The sequence below is a fragment of the Trematomus bernacchii genome, unplaced genomic scaffold (assembly GCF_902827165.1).
Source record: "Trematomus bernacchii unplaced genomic scaffold, fTreBer1.1, whole genome shotgun sequence".
In the NCBI taxonomy this organism is placed as follows: domain Eukaryota; kingdom Metazoa; phylum Chordata; class Actinopteri; order Perciformes; family Nototheniidae; genus Trematomus; species Trematomus bernacchii.
The window spans coordinates 7111402-7125096 of record NW_022987720.1 but is presented as its reverse complement, the minus strand read 5'-3'; the positions used below and the strand labels follow the sequence as shown (position 1 = coordinate 7125096).

Genomic DNA, 13695 nt, shown 5'->3' with positions numbered 1-13695 from the left:
CCAATAACAAAAAGGAAAGGAAAAAAAAGGATTTCAGTTTATAAGTCTCTTATGAGTGTCAGTTAAATTAAATATGTAACATAATATTAGAATATAATGAAATGCAGTGTCCGTGCTCATAAGAAGTTCTGGAAAACTGCCATTAAATATGTGCATCTTACCAAGCACATCTTATATGGCAATACATGGAGCTCAGGAAACTGAATACAAGCATCCAACACATGCACATTTTGCAATGGCACTGCAATAGTTCCTGCAACACAGCACACACACGGCACGTACAAGTGGCCTTCTGAGTGCACACTCTTCTACATGGTTCTACCCTCGGGACCATTCAGGTTCATGTGTCCCTAACGTCTTGCCATGTAAGATGGCAGTCGAGTGGCTGCGTATGAGGGGAGGTGTGTTTTGAATTCATCTGATAGGGTCCCTTCTCCCTCCCAGGACTGTAGCAAGGACCAGCGTGCCCCCTGGGAGGATAGCTTTCCATCCCTGATTAGGAGAAGGTTTATATTTAGGGTCAAATGTGGGGGAAGGTTGGAGCTCCAGATTAAAGGTATATAGCAGAGGGTGTGTTTGCATGTCGGCAGCAGTTTTTGATCTTCTTACTCTCACTGTTCAAATCAACCTACCATTACAATTATAGATTGTTCATTTCTTTGTAAGTGGGTAAACGTACAAAATCTGCAGGAGATCAAATACTTATTTCTTCCACTGTACATTAAAAACATTTTTTTATTCTTATTAATTTTAGCCAACTGTTTTGCACATTTCTGAACAATACTACTTATCCTAAAACTTTACAGCTTAGAACAGATACACTGCAACATTTTTAATTTTGTGTCATTTTCTTTTGTGTTTCCTGTGTGTGTGTGTGTGTGTGTGTGTGTGTGTGTGTGTGTGTGTGTGTGTGTGTGTGTGTGTGTGTGTGTGTGTGTGTGTGTGTGTGTGTGTGTGTGTGTGTGTGTGTGTGTGTGTGTGTGTGTGTGTGTGTGTGTGTGTGTGTGTGTGTGTGTGTATTAGTTTCAGTTGTTCTATAACAGTTTCAGGACAAGACCCCTCCATTACATAACACATTACACCTGTTATCCCCCAGTAGGTGGTTGCTGTGCTATAAGAACTATTGCAATTATTGATTCAAACCAAGTGGAATCCCCAGAGTCTGACAAATTAAGACAATGCCAAAGTGCCTAAACCCTATGTTTTATTTTCACCTCAGTAGACATTTTCAATATGGGTTCACGGTCTCAAGCTCCAGCTTCAGAGCTTCTTTAATACTGCATGATGTACTTTTAGTTAATGATGCCCCTATTTAGAGTTAAATGGTATATAAAAACTGCGTATTGTTTAGGGCGGGGCTATTTGGCAATACGGGTTGTGTTTTCACTTTATCAAAGTTAATTGTAAAAATGTCTTGCTCAGTGTTTCATTGTACTTTGCTTCACCTTCTGGGTTGCTGTTGGTCCCCAAAAAAATCAAGATGGCAATGTTAAAAACGAGTTAAGTACAAGTACAGGTCTACCCCCTGTCAAGGCAAAGTTTTATATTATACTATTGCTATTATTACTAACGCATTAACATAGGCATTATTTCTATGTTGTAACTGTCTAACTTTATGCTAATACTAGCTTAAAGGTTAGCAACAGTTTAAGCTAGGTGGTGTTAAGCTTAGCAAATGGTTTGTTGTTCCACATGCTATACTTTGTCCAGCGAGTTATACAAAGATAAAAAAACTGCATGGAAACAGAATCTGAAGCTCTCTGATTGGACGGTTCTTTTAGCTATGCTCTTCAGTAAAGCTCTAATTGGTTTGAAGTGCATGGAAATGCCCAAACTCACTTTCCTTCTTATTGACTACATCTTTGTTGGCCTTCTGGAGAGTAGTACATTAACTCCAATGCTGGAAGTGAAGTTATGTGATTCTGTTAACTGTCTGTGTGTTGGATACGTGTGTGTGTTTGTAACTCATTCACCTGCTGCCTCACTCTCTCACTCAGATATCCGGTGTTCATCTCCTGCTGCGTCAGTCTGTTCGTGTGCTGCTGCAACACAAAAACCTTACTGCTGCAAAGTGTCAAAATCATGATGCAGTCTCTTGAAATTGGAATGAGTTCTGTTTTATATCTTGGATCACTTAAGCAGCTGTTGTGTAGTATTTTCAATAGACTCAGAGGATTATGGGTACAATACTTTTTTATGACATGTCATTAAGCTGACACTTTCATTTAGAGCAACATACACTTCACTATGGGAGCAATTTGGGGTTAAGTATTTTGACCAAGGACACTTGCAGGGAGATTGAGACGGTTTTAGACTATGCTGGACACAGGTCAGACTGAGTGCATTTCGAGTTTACCTGACCGACATCAAATAAAAGGGACCATATTGTTAATGCCTGTGAAATGTAGTAGGCTTTCTTTTTTAAAAATGTCATATATTTTCATAAATGTCCTCACCTTCTAAAAATGTCCTTATATTTAACAAATGTCCTCACTTTTAACACATTTCTTAGCTTTCAACGAATGTCCAAAATGTCCTCATTTTCCAAATTGGTCTTTATTTTTACAAAGAAAATGTTTTCCCGTGTTCTAAAAAGTCCTGACCTTATCCAAACGTCTTCACTTTACAAACATGTGTTCTCACTTTCTGAATAGATCTTAGCTTTTACAAATGTTGGCTTCCCTTGAAAAAGATCTTTATCCTTTTGACAACATTTTTCACTTTTCGCAAATGTCTGCACCTTTTAAAAACAATATATATGTATATTGTGCATGACTTCTCAAGACAACCCATTGTTTGCTTCTCACAAATAATATAGATATATTTTAATAATTTATATTTTTAATGAGAACATTAAGTTATTTGTGAGGACTGTCTTTTACCAAACATCTTTACTGTCTTGTGTTTCCCAGACAGCTAAAAATGCAATGCACACACACACACACATGCGCACGCACGCACGCACGCACGCACGCACGCACGCGCACACACACACACACACTGTTGGGTGTTGAAAAGATCTGTCGACCAGAGACACAGATTCAGCCACTCAAACTTGACACACTGTAACCCACCCCGCTGACACACACACACATTTTTGACGCCCCCCCCACCCACCAGGTCTATCCTTTAAATAGAGCTCCTCTTCGTGTCTTCGGCCTCGGTGATCACATCTCTGCTGCTCCTCTTCACAAGCCCTCCTCAACCCAAAGCCAAGGTAGATATCAACACACACACACACACACACACACACACACACACACACACACACACACACACACACACACACACACACACACACACACACACACACACACACACACACACACACACACACACACACACACACACACTGGCCCAAAGTATTGATTTACTGTTACTGAAATTGAATTTTAAACTTCACATAATCTCTGAAACGGGTTTTAACTGCAGTCACATTGAAGATGCATGCATCACAAGTGCAGACGTAATTACATAATTCATCATTTGATTCAGTATAAATTAATGTAGTAAACATACAAGTAGTAAAAACACTTTAGTTGGACAGTCGGTGTTGTCAGTTATGCACACGTGTCGTCCTGCAGTGACACAAGGGACACCATTTTGTGTTTTCTCTGGACTCAAATTAAGGTTAACAAGATATCTCTTCATTCAAATGAGGTTAAGATATTATTTTATAATCTGTGGATGTATATCAGACTTTGCAACTTGTATACCATTCTGCACGAGAAAATAAAATGTTTGATTTTCGCAAAGAAATGTGCAGTCCACATGTTTTTTTGAAATGCACAAAGACTTTCAAAGAAATAACTGTTTGGACAAGTGCACATTTGCAGCAGAACATTTCCTGCATTGAAACTTAAACAAATATTGAGAATAGATCATCTTTCCTCCACACACTTATTTTAGATATATTTGTAAATGTTTATATATCGCAGTACATTGTGTATTTTACTCTAACTTCTCAATGTTTATATATATATGTGTCTGAAATGTTATTGTTTTCAAAAAATTGAGCAACTGGTCAGTATTTGCGGAGACACAGCTGTCAGACATCTTGCTGCGAAGAGGGCAAAAAAGGACACCGTGACTTTGATAAATGAGCAGAACATGACCTGATATTTGACCCTGAACCCTAATTATACTCCTAGAAACCTCACCCCTGAAGTGTAGAGGGGTTTTCCTTTTCCGCCATCTCAGCCTGAATTCCTCCCACAGCCACCTGCTGATCTCGGCTTAACATGAGCAGACACAAGCTGGCAGTCTGTTAAAATTAGAAAGCAGTCGCTTTGTTCCGTGCCCTGAGCCGGGGTCCTGTTTCCAGGCAGAGAGACAAGAAGACTTAAGGGGACGCTTTTGATTTCACATACAGCAGAAGTGTCTTTAATGAGGGGTTATTTCATATCGTCTTAATGAAGGAAACATACGATGGAGACATGATACTGAGCAACAGGGACAAACACAGCAGATTACCTTTTAATATACATTTAACACAGAAGAGAAAATATTGAAATGTCTTAATAAAAAAACATTTATTTTTGTTTTTAAAAGATTGCAATAAAGAAAGAACGAATCAGACAACATGAGAATAAACACTCACAAATCAGTAGGCAACAATACAAAAATAAATACTCAAAGAACATTACAAGGAGAAAAAGAAAGATACATGAAGATACAAGTAATAATAAGACTTTATTAATTACAAATAATTACATTTCCCTTTTAATCCCTTAAAATAATAAATCCTCCTAGCACTTTATAACAAAATTAAATGACTAAAATACTTTTACAATTAACGAGTAATAAGACGTTACTATCACGAATGAAGTTGGTTAAATAACATACTGTATAATCTTTTTTTGTTTTATGTTTGCCTCTTACGACATACTAACGGACATTTTCAAGATTCAACACACACCATTTATTACCTGAATTTAGTGCATACCTTTGTTCTTATGTATGATTTTTTCTTCTTCGCTGGTGTTTGTGCAGCCTACTCTCAGTCGACATGGAGCAGACATTCATCGCCGTGAAGCCCGATGGTGTGCAGAGGGGTCTCTGCGGAGAGATCATCAAGCGCTTTGAGACCAGAGGCTACAAGCTGGTGGCTGCCAAGTTCGTGCAGGTAAACTGGACATCTGTTTTAATGGAGGAAATCAAGAAAAAAGTTGGAAAAATATCCAACATTTTGACAGGGATGTATGAAAAATAAATCACTGATACCAAAACAAAATGAAAGTTAGTTCATATTTACTATCAATAAATAGATTTAAAAGCAACATTATCAGCTATATTAATACAAAAACGAGGAAATTAAACAAAATAACCAAAAACAATATACAATCTTACAACTTAATACAATGTTGTTGGTTATATTTTTTAAAATAACAATAAGAAAGATTAACATTTTATAACTTAAATACAATAAAATATCAGAAATTCCTGTTCTGCTTCATATTTTAGTTTAAATTCTGATGAAGTTAATTTTAAACCACACACACCCCATTCTGAGAAGTGACAAAGAGATAGTGTCCTTGCTCTGAATGTCCAAGGAGTGGTCCTCACAAAGATAGAAGAACAGGAACAAACACACACACAGTATAAGAGTTGACAGCTGTTGAGTTGATGAATGTTGCAGCTACTCTCACACACAAGGACTCACAGATATCACTATCACACACTTGCTGTAGTTATTCACAGCTGCCGTGTGTATGTTTGTGTGTCCTCCACAGTCTATGTGTAGTATTGTGTAATCTACATTCATGAAGACGAACTCAAACTGATGTACAGAGTTTATATAAATTGGGTTTTTAACAAATAAGTTCAACCTTTTTTTTTAATACAAATTAAAGAGTTTATAAAATAATTAACAACAGATATTAATACCTTTAATAAAATATACATGATGCAGAGATAACATTGATTTTCAGGCAGATTGTTGTATTAAATCATGACTTTTGATCAGATTAATAAAACATGATAACAAACAACTAAATAAATAAAAATAAATATAAATGTTTTATAGGCGGTTAACCTCATTGAACAATGGAATGTTTTATCGAGTTATAAGGACAATATTTAACATAATTTATCAGAAAATGTACCTCATAATGGTATTCAGGCAAATGCACTTTATTACTTTACAGCTTTGAGTATTTGCATTAATATTTCAATATGTTTTTGTTTTGTTTTTAGGCCTCTGAGGAGCACATGAAGAGCCACTACGCTGACCTGAAGGACATGCCTTTCTATGGCGGTCTCTGCAAGTACATGTCCTCTGGACCCGTCTTCGCCATGGTAACACACACACACACACACACACACACACACACACACACACACACACACACACACACACACACACACACACACACACACACACACACACACACACACACACATCCCCGGCACTCAGGCAGATATTTGTCTCTGTTTATCTCTCCCTCCTCACACCTTCTTTGTTTTGAATTGTCTCCTTTTATGGAGCAGACTGTGAGCAGGTGTGATCAGAGACATTTGAGATCATAAGGTCAACTTGAACACTATTAAATACATTTTAAAACTCAATGAAATGCCTTGATCAGGAATCAGTAGTTTTTTTAACAAATTGTTTAATCTATATTTCACATAATATATTTATGTAATTTTGAATACTTTAAAAAAGACTTTGAACACGCTCTATATGATTCAGATTTTAATCAAATGAAAAAAATGATTCTTATTTAATAAATTTGATTGTATCATAAGCTATTTTCCTTGTGTTTTAAACCTGTCTTCTTCTATCTCGGCTTGTCATTTGATAATGCGTTAATTTGTACACAGGTGTTCACTTTTTAGAAAGTGCCATATTGTTCAAATAGGTTGTATAAATGAACTTGTAAAGCATTCACCTTTTATCCACATATTACTTTGCTTCTCATTTGAAATGCGGACCCCCCTGACATGTTGTTGTGCTGCAGGTGTGGGAGGGTCAGAGCATTGTGAAGCTGGCCAGGATGATGCTGGGTGAGACCAACCCTGCAGACTCCAAGCCCGGAAGCATCCGTGGAGACCTGTGCGTCAACATCGGCAGGTGAGTTTACACACACACACACACACACACACACACACACACACACACACACACACACACACACACACACACACACACACACACACACACACACACACACACACACACATTTTAAATGACTGCTAATCTCAACATGACATTACAATAGTAATGCCATACACAAAAAACAATACAACATCAAATGTTTTCTACCACGTTGTGTTGTGACTTTTTGTCAGGACACACTTTACTTATATTTTAAAGACATCTTTAGTCCTAGAACAATACTTTAAAAAGTCATAGTGTAGCAAAAGATCTGTCTTTACGACATTCTATGATGAACTTTTTATAATGAAAAGAAAATATGATATGATCTGTCAATGACATAACTTTTTTGTTTATTCATTTAAATTAATAACACACTAAATTATTATCACATACTTAACTATTGCTTTATGTCTTCCACACTATGGTTATTATATTTCCTTTTTATTTATTTAAAGGAAATACTTTGTCACACACTATATTATATATATAACCTTTTTTTTCTTCTTTTACTTTTTAATACCATACTTTATTGTGTGAGTTTTTTTTAACTTTTTCAATCATGCTACACACATTCTTGTTTTTATTGGTTATTTATAAAATACTATACCTGCTACATACATGCTATAATATAACTTATAACACACAATCATCACTGACTCTGTCTATGATCCCACTGACCTTCCTGCTCCGTTTCTCAGGAACATCATCCACGGCAGCGACACCCTGGAGAACGCCAAGCATGAGATCGGTCTGTGGTTCAAGCCCGAGGAGATGGTGACCTACACCTCCTGCGCCAAGGCCTTCCTGTATGAGTAAAGTGTCCAATCATCCACCAGTAAACTCCACCCCACTGGACCCCACTGACCCCGCCCCCTTCACATCCCTCCTCCCTGCAGACGATCCCCTGACTTGGTCTTCAGTCATCAATCCAAAACATGTCCCACTTATCAATAAAGTCTCATGTTAACAACTATCACTGATTCCGTATCAGAAATCATTTGGGTCTTCCCCCCTGAGTAGCAGCTGTGTGAGGCCGTACCTAGACACACCTTTTACTATGAATGTTCTAAACAGTTGGAGTTTTATGAAAGTTTTTATCTGAGTCATTGTATAGTATGTTGTAGTTAAAGGAGCCATGTAAAAGTCATACTATAGTATGTCAAAATGATTTGAAAAAAGTCATTGTATAGAATATCAAAAAAAACGTCACAGATTAGTATGTTGAAAAATCAGACCTTTATGGTAAAAGAAAACAATTCATGATAAAGTATCTAAAATAACACCATAGTATAGTATGCTGAAAAAAAAGCCTCATAGTATGGTATAGTGTTTCTCAAAGTGGGGGGCGCGCACCCCCTGGGGGGCGCAGAGGCATGACAGGGGGGGGCGCAAGTCTGAAACCTTTTCTGTCAGAAAAAAAAGAGTCGGCCCCCCCAACACAAATAGTCACGTAATGGGCCAAGTTAACATTTATTAAAATACATCAATATGAACGTGAGCATTCCTTTCAAAAAAATAAATAAATCACTTTGCTAGAACAGTGATAATAAAACAATGCTCCATAAGTCTGTGTGCTCAAACAAATAAATACAATTGTGCAATCCCTTTGCTAGAACAATAAGTTATAATACTTTGCCACTTTGCAATCTGTGCAAAAAAATGAAAAGAAAGAAAATGCTGATATTTGGCCAAAAAGTGTGTCTTATCATTAGTGGCTGCAATGAGCCTGTTTTGCACTGCACATTTCTTCACAACAGGGTTGCAGGCTCAGTGGCGGCGCCAGAGATTTATTTTGGGGGTTCTGTGGGGTAGCTTGACGTTTCATAGAGGGTGCTCAAACATTTAGGGTTTCCCATTAATGTACCGGGCGCTACAGTTGAGTTTTCTACTGCAACACTCCCCACACGCACATACACAGTGTACCTGCGACTGTTACAATGAAGGCTCGATAATCAGCTCACGGCATATAGGTGTAAGCAGAGGTATAGTGGTATTTTTATAGGTGGTGTGTGGACCTCACATAGGGGGGTCCGGGGGCATGCGTCAAGATTTTATTTTAAATATTGAAGTTAAAATGCATCAATCTGGTGCACTTTGAGAGCAAAATGAAGAGATCTATGGATACCTCTCTCAACACCCATATGAAACTGAACTGTAAACAGATTTACTTTTTCTTTATGGATATTTTACAAACTACTCCCCTTTTAAACTGTATTCTTGTTTTACTGTCATATAGTATTTCATACCTGTTTTTCATTTATTCTCTTATTTTTTTATAACTATATAATGATCATATAAACGTGTGCCTCGGAAATAATTGTTTACATTAATGGTGACCAAAACGTTTGAGACCCACTGAGATAACTTAGACTAAAGTTAACTATCTAAACACTCAGAGAGTCCTTTAATTCACTGAGTCTCTCAGTCTGACAGGAGAGGACTCTCCTCCACTTTGTTGCTGAAACAACTCCTTATATCCGTTAGCGTAGCTCGCTAACACCAGAAGCTAACAACAACGATCTCCGGTACCGGTGCGCTCTCTCTCTCTCGCTCGCACACAAAATGGCTCGTTCCACACACACACAGAGCCGAGCTTGAATGAAACACAGAGAACCAGACATACTTGTACTGTACTGTATCATATTATTTTCGAATCAATAATTTTCCAAATGTTTCTTTTCCTCCTGGTCTCCCTGTCATGCCTCTGCGCCCCCCAGGGGGTGCGTGCCCCCCACTTTGAGAAACACTGGTATAGTATGTCGAAATATATCAGAAAAAAACTTCATAGAAAAAACTAATAAAAACTAATATTATGTGGAAACTATTCCCAAAAATGTATGTCGAAATATATTAAATAAAACCTCATACAATAGTATGTCAGAAATAAAACGTCATAGTATATATCGAACATTTTGAAAAATACGTCAAAATATATGTAAAAAGAATTCATAGAATAGTATGTTGAAAAAAACCCTCTTATTATACTATGTCGAAATGTATGAGAAGAATACGTCATACAGTATGTATATAGTATATAGTATGTCCCAAATAAAACATCGTAGTACAGTATGATATGTCCCAAAATATCAGTAAAAAACGTCATAATATACTAAGTAAAAAAAAAACGTTCATAGTATAGTTTGTCGAAATATATCAGAAAAAACTTCATAGTATACACAGTAAAAAAATAAAAAAATGTCATAGTATAGGATGTTGAAAAAACCCCTCTTATTACACAATGTTGAAATGTATCAGAAAAAACCCGTCATGGACTGGTGGGCTAAGAGGTGCCAGTTCCCCTCCTGGGCACTGCAGAGGGGTCCTTGAGCAAGGCACCGACCTGCTCGCCGGAGAGACTGGCAGCCTCTTCGCTCTGGCCCGATCCAGATGCATGTGCATGTTTATTCTACCTGTATTCTGTATAGTGTGTATAACTCTGTGTGTATTACAGTGCATCTGCATGGGTGCACCTTCCGGTATACTGTGAAAACTGAATTTCCCCCTAGGGGGATAAATAAAGGTACATGGAAGAGTTGGTGTTATGGCTGCCGGATTTTCCCCCCCCGCCGTCACTTTGGCCAGGATGGTCCTAATCTCACCAGAATCACACTGGTGGTAGTTATTCCCCTTTAGTTCAGGCAAACAAAAACTATTTACTCCTGTGAGATATACAAAGAAAACCTCATAGTAGAGTATGTCTAAAAATATCACAAAAAAACGTCATGGTGTAGTATGTTAAAAAAAACCTTCATAATATAGTCAAAACACCCCATTCTTAGGATGTAAAAAATATCTGAAATAATGTGCAAAACTCGTTATTTTCTCACATTTTTTTATTGCATAAAAATGTAAAGTGAGTCATCTAAATGTAATAAATTCTTCACAATCATGCTGCCAAAAATTGCACAATGTATTAAAAAAAGCTTCATGAAAGTTAACATCAGTACATAACTACATTTATTTTGTCATACACTTATAGTATATAGATGTATATCTATATATAGATTTTTTTGTACGTTTTTAAAGAGCTCAGTAAACGTCATGTTCACAACACGAACATCTGGACAAAATGGACATTAACGCAGGTTTCCGTTAACCTTATCAGTGTGGGACACAAATAGATTCAAACCTAACATTTTTTTTATATGCAATGGTACATAATTATAGTAAAGTAGTTGATTATTTTACTATTTTAAAATGAACACTGTACCAAAGGAATATCAAATAAAAATATATTTTTGCATATTGGGATTGGGTGGTTTTTTACACATTTGTTTGAGACTCGATCCAATCCTGATCCAGTGTTGGATTGGTTCAAACAATTAGCAACTGATCAAAGACCATCAATCTAGAGTTAATAAACGTTTGACCTCGACTTAACAATCTTCAAATATTATACCAATGAAACTCATGATCTAGTTTGGAATGTTGTATCCAATCATGTCTTGGTCTCACTTTTGGTTTGTGTGCAAGATGTTGGCCTTTTTGCCCAATTTAATCATCTCAAAAACTTTGTACAATACATTCAATGTTTTGACACAAGTCCAAACCTTTGGACCTGATTCAAGACCTCTAATCTCGAAATAAAACACTAACTCCAGAAATGTATTCAAGATACTTTTTTATATCCAATCCCTCATCTTTCTTGACAAAATCTTGACCAAATTTCATCCGAATATTGTTTAGTTGTAACATTTCATACCCAATCCCAGTCATCTAATCTCAATATATTAAACTCCTTTAAGTCTTTGTACCCTAATTCAAGATCTCAAACGTCAAGATAAAAACTCTAAAAAGATCGGTTTGATCGTGTTTACCCGATCACTAATTTCAACACATTCAACTGATGACCTTAACTCGGTTATCTCCAAATGTGTGTACTTTTTTCTGTCTTTGTAACCGGTTTTGGTTCCTTAGTCCTTTAATCTCAAGAAATTGAACTCCTCAGGGTCATTTCATTGTCTCCAACATTTTGTACTTAGTCAAGTTTTGTCCGAACCTTTGACCCTATATCTGTAGCATCCACACGTTTTGAACTGACTAAGACTGGAGTAAGAACAACAACTCTATAATGACACAGAGTCATGATAACCGTTGAACTATGTTCGTAACATTTAAATAATCCTTAGATTCGATACGTTGTCAGTTGTGATCACATAAAAACTGAGATATTGGGTTTGAAGAAACTAAAATCAACCACAGCTGATCTTCTGGTCTCAATAAAGTATTATTTTTCTTACGGTCCCACACCACAGTCAACTAAAACACTGCTACATTAGACAAAACATTTAGAAAACCCATGAAGTCATCTTTCCAATCACTGATGTACACACATAACATCACAAACTGACGAGGAAGATAGCAAAATTCAAGGTTTTAAATCAACTTGCGTCATAGCAAACACAAATATTTTTACCTTGAAACACACATCAATCATTTTCTCCTTTTACAAAATCTGCTGCTTCCAAAACATGACTTCTTCACCGGGCTGCAGACAGTCTGTCAAAATCTTTTCGTAGAAACTTTATCAAATGTGTATGTTTCATCCTTATATAGCACCATAAAACAAATGAGATGGTTAGACGTTGTTAAAGATTACATAGAAAAAGACAACACTAACCACAACATACAACCAACACACACACACACACACACACACACACACACACACACACACACACACACACACACACACACACACACACACACACACACACACACACACACACACACACACACACACACACACACACACACACACACACACACACACACACACACACACACACACACACACACACACACACTTTGGATAAGTATTCATCATGCCTCTCCCCCCTGAACAACTAGCACCCAAGGAGAGTAGTTGCAAAATACTTAGATAATAATCACAGTCAAATTCTGAGTAACTAAATCAAATATGAGAACATATTATAATAATTTGGAGTTACTTAGTAACAATGATGCAATAGAAAGTCAACATTTTAGTTGCTTTGACAAAACATTGCGAAAATTGAGTTACAAATTATGAAATGAAAAGTCAAAATGTTAGAGTATGATAATACATTTCAGATATTTACTTTAGTAGGAATTGTTGGAAGAAGTCAAAGTTTTAAGTCAAAATAAAACAAAATTACATTTTTACTTAAATGTTCTCTTTACTTGTCATAAGAGTGTCCATAGTTTAAATGACATTTACCTACATTAAATACAATGTAATTTTCAGTGTTCATTTTGGCACCAAATTTGAATGTCTTTTTGTGATACATTTGACATTTAAAGCTCACTACAACATTATGTTAACGTTAGCTCTCTCTTTTAACATTTTTTTTTTTTTTCTTTTTTTAAATATCCAGCATAGGTTGTTCACGGACTGTTATCAACAAAACTAACTTGATAAGAAGAACATTTTGAATTTGGTTAGTTTTTATTTTCAAAGTTACTCCTTATTTAGATTGTCTAGATTTTGTCATTTTTTAGATTGGAACCCAGATGTAATCAATTATTTGCGGTTGTCACTGACAAAAATCTAAATTAGATTAGATTGACTTTTACACTGTAGTTGCTGCCGAGTGTAGCTGTACTATGATGTCTGC

At 36.4% G+C, this 13695-nt stretch overlaps 1 protein-coding gene across 1 annotated transcript; it reads left to right on the top strand.

Annotated features, from left to right (window-relative positions):
* The first annotated feature begins 3076 nt into the window (after nucleotides 1-3076).
* LOC117493553 (nucleoside diphosphate kinase B-like) lies at nucleotides 3077-8073 on the top strand. Its single transcript, XM_034144177.1, has 5 exons — nucleotides 3077-3217; nucleotides 4993-5125; nucleotides 6196-6297; nucleotides 6960-7072; nucleotides 7798-8073. The coding sequence occupies exons 2-5, from the start codon at nucleotides 5009-5011 to the stop codon at nucleotides 7913-7915; spliced, it is 450 nt and encodes a 149-aa protein (XP_034000068.1). The 5' UTR covers nucleotides 3077-3217; nucleotides 4993-5008; the 3' UTR covers nucleotides 7916-8073.
* The last annotated feature ends 5622 nt before the right edge of the window (nucleotides 8074-13695 follow it).